The 17,772-nt window shown below is 36.5% G+C and overlaps 1 protein-coding gene across 4 annotated transcripts in view; it reads left to right on the forward strand.

The window, feature by feature from the left end:
- The window catches only part of Cdkal1 (CDK5 regulatory subunit associated protein 1 like 1), a 596,983-nt gene that overhangs the window by 170,754 nt on the left and 408,457 nt on the right, over positions 1-17,772 (forward strand). For all 4 annotated transcript variants that reach the window (XM_063259948.1, XM_063259947.1, XM_063259950.1 and 1 more), the window contains exon 6: positions 12,164-12,212. In XM_063259948.1, coding sequence (XP_063116018.1) covers positions 12,164-12,212 — 49 coding nt within the window. The remainder of the gene's footprint in view (positions 1-12,163; positions 12,213-17,772) is intronic.

The raw sequence follows: 17,772 nt of genomic DNA on the forward strand, positions 1-17,772 counted from the left end.
ATTTTTCTTTCCTATTTTTTATGCTGCAAACATTAACATGTGTTTATTTCCTTATTACTGTATTGGTTATCCATGCTGCCATCACAAAATACCACAAATATAGTGGCTTATAACAGAACATATTATCTTACAATTCCAGAGGTCAGATGTTGGACATGACTTTCTTGACCTAAAATCAAGGTGTCGAAAGGCTACTTTCTTTCTCAGAGTTTCTTGAAGAGTCTGTTTTGTGGCCTTCGGAGCTTCTGGAGCAGTGGTGGCAAACCTATGACACGTGTTTTACTTCTTCTTCTTCTTCTTCTTCTTCTTCTTCTTCTTCTTCTTCTTCTTTCTTTCTTTCTTTCTTTCTTCTTTCTTCTTTCTTCTTTTTTAAGACAAAAGATGTTAGTGTATGAGTTTTTTCTAAACTGAAACATAATAAAACAATTTTAATCGCAGTATGGATATTTTGTGATACATAGTGGGCTTTGGGTTGCATTGTGAGCATTCATTTCTAAAAGGTTTGTCATCAGTGTCATAAAAGGTGCCTATAATTCTTGGCTTATGGCCACTTTCCTCTTTCCTGAAAGCCAGGAAAGTGGAAAAAGCTTCTCACTGACCTTTCTCTGTCATCGTTTGCTGTCTAAAAATGGTAAACTTTCTTGGCTTTGAAGCTCATATGGTTAACTGGAGCATACCTGCTTGTTCTAGGTTAATCTCATCATCTCAGAGATCCTTGGTTTCACCCCATCTGTTGTTTGCTAGGTTAAACATTTTATTCCACTTTCTGTTGCTATAACAAAATTCCTGAGGCTGTATCTTAAAACAGGTTTATTTCCCTTTACAATTATAGGGGAAGAGAATCCACAATTGACTGTTTCTATTGATTTGGCCTCTTGTGAGGACCTGCTGGTGCTTTACATCATAGTTGTGTTAGCATGTGCTCAAGGGATCACGTAATAAAACAGGGAGCCAGTGACTGAAAAGGGACATTTTTGCTCTTTTAAACTTCATATTCTCCAAGAACTCACTCCATGAATCCAATATTAATCCCTTCCTGGGGCAGCAACAAACACTATAACTGATTCGCCTTGCCCCAGGGCTTATTCTCGATGATTCTGTCATGTCTGCCATTGGCATAATGGAGACCAAGCTTCTAGCACAAGAGTCTTTGAGGGGCACACACAAAGCATATCCAAACCATAGCTGTAGCATTTTTCCAGGACCAAGGATTAGGGACCTGATAGTCTTTGGGAGGTCATTATTCTGTCTGCTGCATCTGTACAGTTTATCGGTTGGCGTTTTACATCTCTAATGTATATTTCAGTTTTATAGTAGTACTCTGCCCTCAACTTTAGTATCACCTCTGAAGTGATGTTTTACTTTATAATATGCCGCATTATTTAATATGAATATGATATAATATCTCAGTGTTGTAGTACATGGTAAGGCTGTTCAATTTTGCTTCTATTGCCAAAAAGGGTTTTCACACCCACTACTACCACCATCATCTCCACTATACCACATCACCACCCTGCTGAATATTTTCTAGGTATTTTAGCGGCATTTGAGAGGAAGAAGAGTTCCTGATACTGATGCTTATTTTACTGGCACTCTTTGAGCCTGGCCTTATGTTTCAGTTTGCAATTTTTTCCCCTGACTTAGAGGTAGTTATTGACTACATTTTTTTGTGCTATGAGAAATGAGCTGTCTTGTGACTTTTTGAAAAACTAATTTTTACCACTCTGGAAGAATCTTTTTCCACAACAACAAAAAAATGAAAATATACTGGGAGACAAGAAAGTTTTGTTAAAATTAAACCTCATGCAATATGAAGTACTTCTTGTGTAACACATTAGCAAAATTTGTAGTCTCATAGATTCAAAATAATATTGTTTCCAATAGAGTCGAAACACATTAAGTTAGCTGAGTGACTGCTATAGAATTCTCCCAATTTAAGACATTTGGAAATTGTCTTTTTTGATACTAGTTAAGGTAAGGACTTTTCTTAACAACTTGAAACAAACTTATAGAGAACTCTGTTTTCTATAGAGGAGTGAATGTTGAACTTTGACCTATTAGATGCTGTTTAATAGATCAAGCTACCCTTACAGTAAATGAAAAATTTCAATATATAATTAATGGGAAAAAGTTATATGTATGTTTATTAACAAAGATAGAAAGGTCATTTTTCCTATATTTTATTGTATCTAGGATGTAGAGTGTAAAGATTTGCTATACAGTACAGTGATGTGAGCAGTCAGGCACTTAACCTATTTATTGTCTTTTCTGTTTGTATTTAGGAAGAGCACCTAAAATTTCTGTTAGTAAATTCTCTGTGTATGAGACGATGTTATTAGTAATCAGGTCTCTGGATTGTCATGCTAAATGACAGTGAGTTTAACTCTTTGACCTGCACGTCTGCATTTCTTCTCCCTCTCTGCCTGGGTTAATCCCAGTTCTGCTTTTTTTTTTTTCTTCAGATTCTGTGTAACAGTGAGATCATGCATTATTTTTCTTTTTGTGTCTAGCTTATTGCCCATAGCAAAATGTCCCCTGTGTTCATCAAGATTGTTACAAAATGATAGTGTTGCTCGGTACAGTGGTACATTCCTATAATCTCAATGGTTTAGGATGCTGAAGCAGTAGGATTGCAGGTTTGAGACCAGCCTGAGAAATTAGAGACACCTTGTCTCAGACTCTTGCAAATGAAAAATAAAAATGTGCTGGGAATGTAGCTCAGCCCAAAGGCCTTGGGTTCAACCCCCCAGTACCTCCTAAACAACGAAACAGCAACCCCCTCAAAAAACATAACAAAATCCTACCAAACAAATGACAGTGTGTCCTTTTTATAGGCTAGATAATATTATGTTTGTATATTGAAATTTCTTTATTCATTCATGTGTTGATGGCCACTAGGTTATTTCCATATCTTGGCTATTGTGAATAATGGTATAATGAATGTAGGGACACAGATATCTCCTCAAAGTGCTGATTTATATGGTAATTTTCTTTGAATAGATACTCTAAGGTAGGATTACTGGGTCATGTGTATGTCTATTTTTAATTTTTAAAAGCAATCTCTACACTGTTTCCATGATAGGTACCCCGGTTTATATTCAGTCAACACTGCATAAGGATTCCTTTTCTCCTTACTTAAAATTTCCAACACTGTTTCTTGTCTTTCTGATCAGTCATCCTAACATTTATGAAGTGATACTTTATAGTAGTTTGGATTTGCATTTCCCTGAGAATTATTGATACTGAGGCTTTCACATACCTCTTGGACTTTTGTATGTTTTCTTGGAAAAAATATCTGTTAAGTTTCATTGCTCATGTTTTTGAAAGGTTGGGGTGTTATTTATTTATTTACTTATTTTTGGATGTAAGTTGTCTTGAGTTTATTTGTAAAATTTTGTATTCTAATCACATATCTTTTTGTTGGTTGCTTGCACTACTATTCAGAACCTTTTTAACTTGGTATCCCATTTGTTTATTTTTGCTTCTGATGTGTGAAGTTTTGGTGTAATCCCCCTCACCAATTGCTGAGGTCAGTATCAAGGAGCATTCCCTCTATTGTTTTCTTCTAGGATTCTTACAGTTTCTGGTGGAACTTTAGGATTTTAATCTCTTTTGAGTGGATTCTGAATGCATAGTGTCATGTACAGATTCAGAGCAATTCCTATCAAGTTTGCTATATTTAGAGAAACAGAGAAAAACAATTGCAAAATTTGTATGGAATCATAGAATACCCAAAATAGTCAAAAGTGTTTTTGAGAAAGAAAAACAGAGTTGCAGATGTCACATTTTCTGGTTTTCAGTCATATTAAAAAGCTAGAGCATTCAAAACAGTATGGCACTGGCATAAAAACAGACCCACAGATAAATGAAATAGAATAGAGAGCCCAGATATCAATTTAAGCACATACCATGAAGCTGATTTTTCAACAAAGCCATCAATAAGACACAATGGGAAGAGGATAGTCTCTTTGGTTAACAGTGTTGGGAAAACTAGATGCAAAAGATAAACATGTAAAAGAATAATTTTGGATGCTTGCATCATTTGTTTTTCTTTTCAAAGCTCAGTGGTGTTTACAAGTGATTTTAAAGTTTTGATCTGACATTTCTTAATTAAAATAGAAATTAAAGATTGTCCTTTTATTTACATATTCATAAAAATAAAAAGCAAATAAGGAAGTTCCTTTGAGTATGTTTGTACATCAACAATATATTAACCTCCTATTCCTGAAAGAATTTCAGATGTCTTGGTATAAAAATCAAGACATTGTTCAAATGCCAATCACATTCATACAAATATAAAAACCATTGTACAGTGTGATGGAAAAATGTGGATAAACAGCATTCTCTGGAAATTTTCAAGAAAGTTAGCCCGAGCAGTCTTTTAGCCTGGTTCCTTCAAATGGCTTTCTTTTGCAAGCAGATAAATGTAAACCACAGCGCATGAATTACAATGTCTCACAGAATCTTCCTTCCTTGTTTATCTGGCTTCATCCCTCGTGTGCTGTCCTTCTTTTGACCTTGTAATCCCTCTGCGTGCTTGCTGTGTCTTAGCCCATGTGCCTACTTTTCCCCTTGGAGGTTCACAAAATGCCTCTGCCCTATGCTTTAGGTCTCTGGATTAATGCTCCCTTTCAGATGTTTATCAGTGCCCTGACAGCAAAATTGTCCTCTCTACTCTTGCCACTGCTAGGTTTTATTTTCTTCATAACAGCTGTCGTGTTAGGAAATGAAAAATTTCAGTTGTGTATTTGTCTCCCCCAGTTAAAATGTAAGGTACATGAAGCAAGGGCCCTGTATTTTCACCATTACACCCCCAGCTTCTACAACAGTGAGCTGTGCTGGTTAGTGCCAGTAATATTTGTGGGGGACAGTTAGTGGGGAATTGTTGCTATCTTGGGCTTTTGAAAGTTCAGATTTAATTGGATAGTGTTCTGTGATCTTTTAGTAATGACTTCCATGTTTACAGGAAAAGAGCAGTTCATTAACTGGGCTGCCTATCTGCCATTCCCGGAGAATATCTACTGAAAATACATGGCAAAAATCTAGCTGGGTATCTTTGGACCTGAGTTCCTTCTGCTTTGAAAATCACAGTAGTATTTCCTACTTAGAATGAGATGTGATAATACATGTACAGTGTTAGCATAGAGCCGGAGATGAAATAGTTGTTTGAGAAATGTTAGCTGTCACTGTATTATTCTCGTCATTAATTTATCCAGCTGCTGTTGTCGGTGGTGGGGGCTAGGAGTGGGTGGGTGAGGACACAAGTGCATGCAGAGCAGACTGTGTGGCGGTAAAATGGTATCAGCTTGTCCTTGGATGGCCCTAATGTAGACTTTTGCCTTAGCCTAGATGACAACGTTGTGTTTGTTTCCTAGCACTGCTGTAACAACTCGCTGCTGACTGGGGTTATCTCAACCATCTCCTTTAAACCTGCCCTTTTCACTATGGCTGCCCAGGCATATGTGGTTATTTAATTCAAATTTAAGTTAATTAAAATGTCAGCTCCTCCTGGACAGCAGAGCCTGTGAACAATCCACTCCCGCAGAAAGCTCTGTTCGTGCCCATTGTGAGATTATAGAATAACACGTTTTATTTGCATTAGGTGCTATTGTTATGGGCCTGTTTGTTCAATATGTGTTTAGTTACGAATTTGGAGTAGTTCATAATAGAATAAAATATTTTCATCAACTTATTTTAAAAGTTCTTTGGCAGAATGACTATTAATGTTATTTATGAATTGTTTATTCACCAACTCCTTTCTTCATTGTTGAGAACATATGGAGTCAGTAACAGGACATACTGCATGCCTTTTTCTGTGTATTTATAACTAATTGCCTGAAGGACCTAAGATACTGTTTTATTTATTTGAATTATATGCTAGAAAATAAGCTCTTATGTATTCAGACCTAAAATTTGTAGTATTAATGAAGAACAGCTTTACTTTTCTCCCCAAATGAATTCCGTATATCCTGATTACTGTGTGTGAGTTTTGAGTCTGTTATGCATGTGGTGATTTTCATCTCTCTGTACTTACCTTGCACTGGATTTTGCATCCTGTGTTTTCCGTTTTTCCCTTCCAACCTTTCTCCTGACTCTTTTATTCTTTATTCTTTATTCTTTCATTCTTTCCTTTGTCCCCACTGTTTCTTCCATTGTCCTCTACTGGAAATGGAAATACACAAATCATTGGTAATCAAGTATCCCCACCACCACCACCTCCTTGTTGCTGCTGGAGATGGCACCCAGGACTGGCTCTGCACATGCTGGACAAGTGCCCTGTCACTGAGCTGGAGCCTCTAGCCACTCAAGATCCTTTTAAGTAAGTTCATGTGGGCTGATTTCAATGTCCTGGAACTCCCCAGTACCAGCTAATAATTAAATTATCATATATAGACCTTAAAACAAATGTTGTGTAGTACTTTTGAAAATTACAGGGTATATTTTCAGTTGTATAAATTCAAGCAAATTCTTTGTGACCATCAAGTTAAAAGAAAAGCTGTCTTCATTTCTTCCATGTGTATGCAAAAGTAAACATTTAAACTTTTTAGTTTGACACAATGTACCTATAGAAACTTTGCAAAAATAAGCAGACAATTCCTAAATTTACCAAAATACTTTAACAATTTGCCCTTTTGATCTATATATTCATACATTTTTTCATATTGTTTTTGAAAATAAATGGCAAGCATGATACATTTCTGAATACCTGTATATTTAAAAAATACCAAAGACATTGTCTTATATCACTATAGTATAATTATCAAAATCAAGAGAACATTGATACAGTACTATAAGATAAGGTTTAGACTTTATTCAGATGTCATTTATTCCAGTAGCGTCTTTTATAGAAAAAGAAAACCTTTCCACATACCCATACTTGCCTTTAGTTGTGAGGGCTCTTAATGAGTCTCTCTTAATCTGGAACATTTTCTTAATTTTTCCTTGGCTTCAATGACCTTGACATTAGAACATTTCACTGCCTGCTGCTCTTCAGGACAGGCCCCCCCCACCCCTTGAGACAGGGTCTTGCTATGTAGTTTAGACTGGTCTTGAACTCACTATATAGCCCAGGTTGGCCTTGAACTGACTACAGTTCTGTCTCAGCCTCCTAGTGCTAGAATTACAGGCATTCACCACACCTGGCTTCTGCATGTTTTTGATCATAGCTTTATTGAGATACAGCTCATACACCATTCAGTGCATCCAGTTAAAATGTATAATACCATAGTTAGTAAATTCAGAGTTGTGTGACCATTATTACAAAATAATAGAACATCTTTTTCACTCTGTAAAGAAACCCAATACTCTTACCTTCTCTTCAGTCTCTTTCTCTATCTACAGCTAGTCACTAATGTATTGGCTCTGTGTATCTTATTGTCGATGTTGCATATGAGTGAAATTAATACATGACATTTTTGTTTTTCTGAAAAATATTGTAGTGTGTATCAGTACTTCATTCTCTTTTGTGACGTCAGATTTTATTGTGTGAATGTATCAGTTGATGGATATGTGTGTTTCTACCTTTTGGTCATTATGAATAATGCTATGAGCATTTGTGTACAAGTTTTTGTATGGACATAGTTTTTCTTTTTCTTGAGAATGTAGCTAGGATTGAAATTAATCGATCATATAGTAACTTTGTTTAACTGTTTGTGTTGAGCTGTAGACCGTTTTCTAAACTGGCTGTGTTTTACTGCAAGTCCATTAGCAGTGTATTAGGGTTCCTGTGTTTCCACATCTTCTCCAACACTTACTATTTTTCTTTTTTTATTATAGCCTTCAGTGGTTACGACATTGTATCTCATTGTGCTTTTTTCTTTTTTCTTTTTTGGTAGTTAATGGCTCATAAAATTTGCCATTTTAATCATTTGTAAGGACAGGCTTCTTTGACACTAAATATCTTCATATTGTTTTGCAACTACTCCCACTGTTATTTCTAGAATATTTTTATTTTTGCAAACTTATTCTTTGTGTCCATGAAGCAATAATTCCTGTTTACCCCCTTCTGGTTTAGATTTGTCTCTTGGGTTAGTTAATGGTAATGAGCACCTTTTCATGTTTTATTGACCATTGTATGTCTTCTTTGGAGAAGCTGTATCTTCAAATCCATTGCCCATTTTTGATGCGTATGTTTTTTACTCTTGAGTTGTAGGAGCTCGTCACATATAAACATGAAAGGCTCAAGTCAGACACAGTATGTATGTGATTGGGAAAAGTATCTCTTCATTTTCTGTGTTGTATTCTTTCTTTCTTAATGGTGTCCTCTGAAGTATGAAGAGTTTTTAATTTTGCTAATGTCTGATTTTCTATATTTTCTTTCATTGCTCATGCTTTGGTATTATGATTAAGGAACTGTTATTTAATCTAAGGTCTGTGTGGATTTATAGGTCCATTTCCTTCTGAGTTTTAGTTTCCTGTGACCCTCAACTTTGTAACAGACAGCTTCTGACACGTGTTGTTCTTTTCTCTGGGATTATGGCTTGTTGCTCAGTTCATGTGCTTCAAGACTTAAGTGCTGTGCTCCATTTAAACTTTTATGTCTCCAAGTACATAGGACATCATTTTTGTTTTCTGACTCCATCATTTGAGCTCATGTTTTACTCCTTTTATTCCTGTCTGCTGTCCCTAATTGCTAGCTTATCATGTCTCTCTTACTCTGGACAATCCCCATACCCACACGTAATATCTCACCTGTGCTCTAATCTTATGTTTCCTTATTTCTTACCTCCAGTGGTTGTCGTTATCGTTATTGTCACCATCACTGTCACTGTAACTGTCATCATCGTCATCGTCGTCGTTTCAGCAGTCATTTCTATGACCAGATCTTGGGCCTTGCTACCCTTCAAAAATAGTACATTTCTGTATCAGCACTCTGGTTTTAGCCTCTTTTTCTCTTAATTTTCTTGTCTTCTTTTCCTTCTTATTTCTCTCTCCATTCCATATTCTCCAGCTGGTGTCTTTTTCTGGTTTTTGAATCTGATCTTGCTCATTTCTTGCGGGACCTTGATTCATCAATTAGTTCTCATGTATTCACTTTGTCTTTCTAACTCTGCCATTTCTACAGGTCTTACATAAAGTGAATAGTCAGGCTTTTTTTCGTTTGCTTGTAGTCAGTGTTGTTCTCCAGTCTTTTGGATCATTTTGCTATACTTTAGGGGTCTAATAAATGATGAGCAAATAAGTGTTGGAATTACAAAACATGTATCAACCTGTCTGGCTCCATTACTAGCACTCCTGGACCTGAAGAAAAATTCAGCTGTACGTGGAGTCATTGTTAGAAATTCATGGGCTATACTTGTAACTGGCTTCTCAGTACTGTCTGGCAATTTTTACGTGTTCATGGTCATCATTGTTATTCTCTGTATCAGGTACTTGGAATACTTGTTCTGTTCTTATTTTATCATATGCCATTTTACTTTTAGCAAATGAGCTTGCATTGTATCTCTTTTAGAAAAACTGAGAGCAATAAATGGGATTTGTTTAGCATCCTTACTGAAGTCTATAGAGAGTACTAGACTTTGCTTCCATTCAGCATCTCATTTCAAAGACTTACTCCCTCCCGCTTCCTGCTCTGGACTGCTATCTTTATTTGATTTTGGAATCTTTTAATTTTTAATTTTTTAAAATTGATTTTATTTTGAAGAGAATAAAACCAAGCCAAAAAAAAAAAAAAAAAACAGAATAAAGCCAATCAAAACAAACCAATGTAAGTGACACAGGACTTCAAAACAATAGGAAATCAACAGTGGTTGCCATAATGCCTCTTGTCTTCAAAATAGGTGCAGATACCTTCAGGCATAGTAAAAATTAAAACCGAACAGAATAGAACCAACAGAAACAAAACAATGCAATAAAGAACTTCAAAACAAGACAACAGTAAATCCAAAATAGCTATCTTGCTATCTTTGAGATAGCTGCCCGTACCATTGGATATAACAAAGTCAGACAAAAAAAAAAAAAATAACAAAAAACAATGAGGTGATAGAGGACTTCAAAACAAGAAAAGCAGGGAATTAACAATGGCTACTACATTCAAAGAAAATCCCTTATAGATGTTACACTGTGTACCTTTAACCTCTTGGTAGTTGATCTGACACCAGCTCTAAGACCTGCAATGTCAGTGAAAGAGCAAACACTATAAGCATCAAATTGCATTTCGCCTCAGTAGCTAACACCCAGCCTGTGTTTCTCCAGATCAGCTGGTTGCTTATGGGGGTAGGGCAGGGTGTTGGCTCTTGTTTCCCAGCCCGTGTGCTAGATGGGGCTGGGCTCTGGCTGTCCACCTTGGGGCCCATGCACGGCACTGATCTTCAGGGTGGGCCTGCTTCTGGTGTCTTTTTGTTCTCTTCTCCCACAGTCTGTGAATCTGGTTTTTGAGTCTTATTCTGCCCGTTTCCTGAGGATTCTTCTTCATCTATTAGTTGTTATGTGTTAAACTCTTGTGTTTTTTTCTTCCAAACTGTAAGACCAAAAAGGGCAGAAGAATAGTAGTTAGATACAGACTGGACATAGTGGCCCATCCCTGTAATCCCAGCACTTTGGTGACTGAGGAAGGAGGATTGCCATGAGTTTGAGGCCAGCCCAGTATACATAGTGAGTTCAAGGCCAGCCTGATGTACACAGCGAGACTCTTATCTCAAAAAACCAAAATAAGTAGTTAAATTCAGTACACTACCTTTAACCATGCAACCACAACACACACTCAGTTTTCTCTAGCTACCTGGAATATTTTCTCGTTCACCTTTTAAAAAGTACTTTATGCTTGCTGTTTCTGTGTTGATATGCATGATTTATTAGAACTGCACATGCTTTCCCCCTAAATTGTTTTAGTCTGTATGTTACTCATTGCTTCTGTATCATCATGTGAGGCTGTTGGCCATTCCCTTCTCTTTCCTTTTGCCTCTGGCAGATTCTCGCGGTGGTCAGAGTCAGGACGGAGTTCCAGTGTGCTCTTGTCTTGTTTTCACATAAGACACTGAGGCCAAAGGAATACTTTCAAGAGATTTGCTGTCACGTTTTTAATATATTCTTTTTACATGATATTTCTTATCTCTGTTTTGTTCACTACAATATTGTCGTAATTGACTGCATTTTGGTAAATTGCTCCAGTGAGGAACAAGGGAGCTGTAACATGGATGAAGACCTTTATGTATGGATAATATGCACACAGAAATCAAAGTGCGGGTGTACACACACACACACACACACACACACACACACACGGCACACACACACAGAGAAAGAGAAAACAGATTTTTATGTAAGTATTTAATACCAGGAAATACTTTCTTATCTGTTCATCATAATAAATGATTTTTACCTATGGGGTAGAAATAGAGGATGGAGGATATTTATTGTAGGTTACTTTAATTTATCTGGGGCACAGCTGTTTTTCCTGTAATAAAAGTTATAATTTGGGGATTTTTTAGAGATCAACTTGACCTGTTCTTGCCTGACTTTATTCTGTTAGTTTCTTGGATCATACCTTTACATTGGCATTTTAAGTTTAACTTCTAAATTCTGCTCATGCTTACTGAATTTCCTTATAGTGGGCTTCATCTCTTGTCATTCAGGGTCACTTTTTGCTTCATTATGCCTGATTTTATTATCTTTCCTCTGTGTTCCTATGGCACCTCGGGCAACCTCGTCACAGGTATGAAAAACAGGAGCTTTATTATTGATACTGTGTTCCATGGATCTCAGTACAGTACTCAGCACATGGTAGAAATTCATTGAAAAGGTTTTAAAAATTAAAGTAATAATTGGAGATACATATCTATAATACTAGTATGTCTTTTGGTGTAGGTTGCCATTTTAGGCCCTTTTGCTTGAAGCTCTGTGTGAGGAGACATGTTTTAATTAAACTTAAATTTAGATCTTAGCTTATATGAGTTTATGTTGAAAGTTATCCTACAAGAATCCCAGGTAGCTTATTTAAATGCATTATGCTATCTGCAATTATCCATGGAGGATATGAGGCTGAAATTCATATTTTATTATTACACAAAAGATTAATATAGAGTTTTAAAATAAGATCTTCAAATGCATTAAGGGAAACCCACATTGATGTGCTTAGTAAATGTGTAACATTGACTCCAGTAGAGGCATAAATAGTTTTCTCTCCTCCATATAAACTGTTTACCTAACTCTTTTTTTTTTCTAGGTTCAACAGATAGATCGTGTGGTAGAAGTTGTGGAGGAAACAATTAAAGGTAATTGTTGAAAGGGAGGTGGCCAAATGTGTATTTTTTTGAACTACATTATAAAATTATCATCTAGTTAACACATACTGGACTTCTTTACAAACATTCTTATTTTAGATATAAAATTATAAAATTTTGTTCTTGGCCTCATACATTGACAAGAGAATGTATATTTATTAGTCTTATAGATGAATTAATAAGTCAGATCTCAGTCAGTTTTTTAAGATTTTTATTTTTCTGTAGAATGGGTTTACTTTGAATATTGGAAAACAATTTAATCAATTTTAAAATAAGAATTTTTATTTGTACATTTTCATATCACATAATGTCATGTATTTAGTTGCAGCTTTCCACTCACCAGTGTCTAAGGTCAGTTTGCCTCCTTCGATCCCCTCCACTGTTGTGCATGAAGCCTGATCTGTGAGGCATGCATCAGTAGGGTCCTGGCCAGCTCATGGAAGGTTGAAGGCTTGACCACAGCTCAAGGTGGAAGTATTTATGCCTCCCCTCCTGCTTGTGTTGGCTTGACTACTTACCCCCAGAGGCAACTTTTGTCATGTCACCTCCCACTGATCTCTTCTCTGTAATTGTTCTTTCCTGTGCCTCGTCAGGCTGAGGTGGAAACAGCTCTTCACAGTTATGAGTGGAGAAGTATTGCATTGTCTGTTGTTCATTTTCCTAACTTTGTCAGTGGTTAGTAAATAGTGGATTTATAAACACCTCTTAAGTTATTCAGAGGAAGCATCTGCTTTGCTGGTACCCTACCCTATGAGAGGTTAGCTTTGGAGAAGCCAAATTTCTGCCCAGAGTGCCAGGTGGAAAATGGTCTGGCCGGAGGATTTTTCTGTAACTGTTTTGTGTCTGTTTTTGGTCCTCATTGGACTGTCTACTTGATTCTTCCTTGGAAGTCATAGGCCGTTCACTGCCTGTTTTCATTTTTAATGTTGCTTATGTTACTCCAAGTTTTTTTAAAAACAATGTTAATAAGATACATTGATACCCAAAACATTCAAATCTGCTGTAATTAACACAAAACCAGACAGTGTGTTTTTATTTTTAACTGTTTTGATTGTATCAAAATGGAAAATTCCAAATTCTTTGGAATGAATCTTTATTTTTTTCAGTAGTATTCTGAAAATTTCTTCCATTTATATTTTTTCTTTAGGAGATACCAGATTATAATGAATTTATGCTTGTCTTTGTCATTTTAGTTGAATTGGTGAATTGCAAGATGTGGAATTGAATTGAAGGAAAGTACTGTAGTGTCTAAATGATTACATTCATTTTTAAAAAAATGATTGCCCCTTAAACTTGGCTTCTATGATCAGTATAAGCTTTTTCTTTTTGTATCAATGATCTGAAAGGAATATAAATCTGTGTTTCTTTCAATGTAAGTGAACATAAAGACCTTTAAACTTTACAACAAAATAAAAATATTCTCAGACTTCCGGGAGAACATGGCAGACAGATAGCAGCAGCTACGGAGGCTCTCTGAAACACCCAGTGTAGAATTCAGGAGTGGTGCGGAGTAAGGAATCATAAGCAAGTGGACATATGCTCTGCTGACCTAAGAACGAACTGGGCTGAGAGAAACCAACTTGGAATGCAATCCTGGTGCTATAACAGGAACAGAAAAGCCTCAGTGTGGAAGCTGGAGCCCGCGCCACTGGAAGCTGTGATTTGGGTTTCCCGCTGCGCGGCGGCTGCGTCTACATCAGCTCGGCAGGGAGAGAGATGCGCGGAAGCTCTGAGAATGGGAATCGGCGAACGGAGTTGAAAACAGGACGGGCGGGGAGCTGTGCATTGACTTGCGGTGAGGTGAGTGAGACAAACTGACACTCTTTTGCAGTTTAGGAGACTCCAGCGGAGGACATTCTGGGACTGGGCAGACTTCCGGGAGCGGGGCGCTGCAGCGACTTCAACCACGTATCCCCCTCTCAGGTGGGATTGGTGAGAAGTGCCTAGCCTACGTGATGCTGCTGGCTGAGACCCAGTGGGCTAGCACAACCCAGATCCCAGAGCCTGAGGGTGGCCTGGAGGGGTGGGCCCGGCATAGGCTGCCTGGTCTGCAACTTCCTGGTGTGCTGCGGTGGGCGGGAACATCTAGCCAGCGCAACTTGATCAGGCTGTGGCTGACAGGGAGGGAAGCTGGGCCTCCTATATACGCTTGCATATATAAGGAACAAAGAATATGGGAAGAGGGAGCAACAAGAAAGGCCCTTCGGCCCCCAATCCTGAGAAACAGGCAATAGCGGACACCGCACCAATAGACATAAAGTGCCATCTAGAGAGCCTCATAGATGAGTTCAGGAATGAAGTTATTAATGACCTGAAGCTAGAAATAAGCACAATAGTTAGAGAAATGCTAAGCACCACCCAAGAAAAAACAGATGGTGGAATGGAAGAACAGAAAAAGAGGGGAGAATTGTTTGATGGAGAAAATAGAGAAAGCGTAGAATACATGAAGCAGGTTCAAAGAGACTACCAGGAAACTAAAAACTCTATCAAAAACTGGCATAATAGCTTGAAAGAAACTAAGGACAGACTATCTGAACTGGAGGGCAGATTTGTAATATGGGAGAATGAAATGAAAAACTTCTTAAAAGTAACAAAGAAACAAACAGCAATAATACAAAGACTAGAAGATGATAAGAGGATCCATAACTTAAGAATTAAGAACATGAAAGAAGAAGTAGAGATACAAACAAGTGAACTACAAAAGCTACTCACAGAAATAATCCAGGAAAATTTTCCTAATTTAGCAAAAGGTAAAGATACTCAGTTGTATGAAGCGTACAGGACCCCAGCCACCTACAACCCAAACAGAGCAACACCCAGGCATATAATAATTAAAATTCCAGAAATTCAATACAAGAACAGAATATTAAAAGCTGTCAGAGACAAGAAATAGACCACTTACAAGGGAACACCCATCAGAATTACAGCAGATTTCTCTGCACAAACCATCAAATCATGAAGAGCGTGGGGGGAAATAATTCAAGCTTTGAAAGATAATAATCTCCAGCCAAGATTGATATATCCTGCACAACTATCCCTGGAAATTGATGGAAAAACAAGGTGCTTCCAGGATAAAGAGGAACTAGGGGAATATACAACCACCAATTCAACTCTACAAAGAATACTGCAGGATATTCTAAAAAAGAAAAATACAAAGAATCCAGAAATAGTGGCAGAGAGGCCACAATGAATGGAGCAGAAAACAAAATGAAGAAGATAAACTGACAACTGATGACAGAAAAAGAGCTCAACAGAAATGAGGCAGAGAAGATTGGATGATAGGAACAGCTATTTTGGAGAAAATGACGTCTTAATAGGTAATACTGATTTAGTATCATCTTGTTTTGAAGTCTCATCAAGCTTTTGTTCTTCTGTCTCCATTGGTCAAACAGGTTGTATCTTATTGGATTTTATTATGTATGATAGTATAAGCAAAAACTTTTAAAGACAAGGAAATTATACAGAAACCATTATTCATTTTCTGTTAGTTGATTCTAAATACCCTGTAATACTGTCATTCTCTTAAATGGTTTTACATTGTTTTGATATATTTGATGCTACAGTATATGAAGTTATACTCAAAGATTTCAAGGAAAGAGACAATATGTTAACTACTTTTATGTAAGGATATCTTGTGGTAAAACACTATTCTGCTTAAATGGTTATGTTTTGATCTGCACTGTTTTGCTGTTATGCCCTGTTTTATCTCAATCTCCACTTCATTATTTTTTATTTTTATCCTTTTAAGGGAAAAATAAATAAAAAATAACAGGATATATTATAGTAACCCACTTTGACTTTCCATTATCTTGATTTAAAGCCCTGTATTACTCTCACCATCTTGTTTTTGACTGATGTCCCCCTATTCTGTTTTGCTTGATAGTACCAGGTTCGAAAGTTTAGGCAACAGCTGTGAAGATAGTGAGATTCATTATGACGCCCATTCTCGTTGACTATTATCTACTTTTGAAGACCTATAATGTCTCCAATGTTTTGGTTTTGTTGGTTTCATTCTTTACTGTTTTGTTCAATTTTATTATAACTGATGATATAGGCAATTCTATTAGAGATAGCGGGAGGCATTATGGTAACCATTGTTGATCACCTTGTATTATGCTTTTACATTATCTATTATGTCCACCCTTTTGATTTGATTGACTCTGTTCTGTTATGTCACATTTGGTTCTACTCTCTTCCAAAAAAGTAATAAGAACTGTGGGAGCAACAAAACCCAAAATGTGTAATTGTCATTGTACAAAAGAGAGGAAAAGAAAGTGCTCTAAACGATTTAACTGCATGTATATTTCAGTGTATAAGATAGATAATGGTATCACTGAGTTTTGTTGGATCATTGAACAGAACTGTTTGCAGTCTCACTGTTGGAATGTCCACTTTACAAGCTTTAATTTTGTGACTTGAACAATTATTTCTAAGATGAAAATATGTAATCCATTAACTAGTGATTTCCTACTCTTTATTTTTTTCTGTAAATCTGTATAACTTGTACCCTTTCTCTGCTTTTTTTTTCTCCTTAAATAAAATTTAAAAAAGTATTCTCATATTTTTAAAATGATGATCTAATCTAACAAATGACTGCAAATAAATGTTGCCTGTTAAAATCTGAAAAATATTTTTGTCATTAAATTATAGTTTTTTCCTCCAGTCAGCTTTTATTGAAAGAGATCCTATTGTTAGTAGTATGTTTGCTGCCGTTTCATTCCATTTGGTTTGAAATGCCTCCAGTGGTAATTCAGGATTTTCCCAATATAGTATATTCTACAAGTTTAATTGATTTTCTATTTCTGCTAACTTCCCAGTAATCGGTGGTATCTTGGATTAGTTTGACCTAAATTCCCAGGATACTTTACCAGGCACCTCTTTCTTACTTGAGACATTGCTGTTAATCTTTACTCTGTCAGGTTTTGTACTTTGCATATGGTACATCATTGTTGATAACTGAGTAACCACCTTACAGAGTGCAGGTCAGATTTACTTCAGCATATTTCACAAATTTAATTAGTAATTGATTTTATTGGGCTTCCTACAGGATAGTGTAAAAGTACATATTCTTTTTTTTAGGGGGGGTCTTTTTTTTTTTTTTGTCTTTTTCCTTTTTATCGGTACCAGGGATTGAACCCACGACTGCCTGCTTGCAAGGCAGGTGCTTATGCCGCTGAGCTAAATCCTCAGCCCGAATACATATTCTTTTTAATAGAATAATTGTTATTGGTTTTCAGTATATGCCTTGAAAGAACACTTTTATGCATCCTGCCATTCATTATAGGTAATCTGTAATAATAGCTGCTAGAATCTTGGTATAGTGAAAGAAAGATTGTATATTGGTTTCACTTCGGGGTACTCTGTATTTTGTCTGGTATAAGTAAATAGTTGATAAGTTTTGTGTTTTGCTAACTAAAGGAGCCAGAAATCTGTTACTGTGAGTTGTTTATTTTTTCTGTGAGCCAGTTTATTTTAAGCTTAGGGACCATGTTAAAATATTATTATAGTTTGATAACTGTTGCATTTTGCCCCTTTTAAGTGCTGTCCATTT

The sequence above is a fragment of the Cavia porcellus genome, unplaced genomic scaffold (genome assembly GCF_034190915.1).
Source record: "Cavia porcellus strain 051 isolate PalLab524CR breed Dunkin Hartley unplaced genomic scaffold, mCavPor4.1 scaffold_13, whole genome shotgun sequence".
Classification (NCBI taxonomy): domain Eukaryota; kingdom Metazoa; phylum Chordata; class Mammalia; order Rodentia; family Caviidae; genus Cavia; species Cavia porcellus.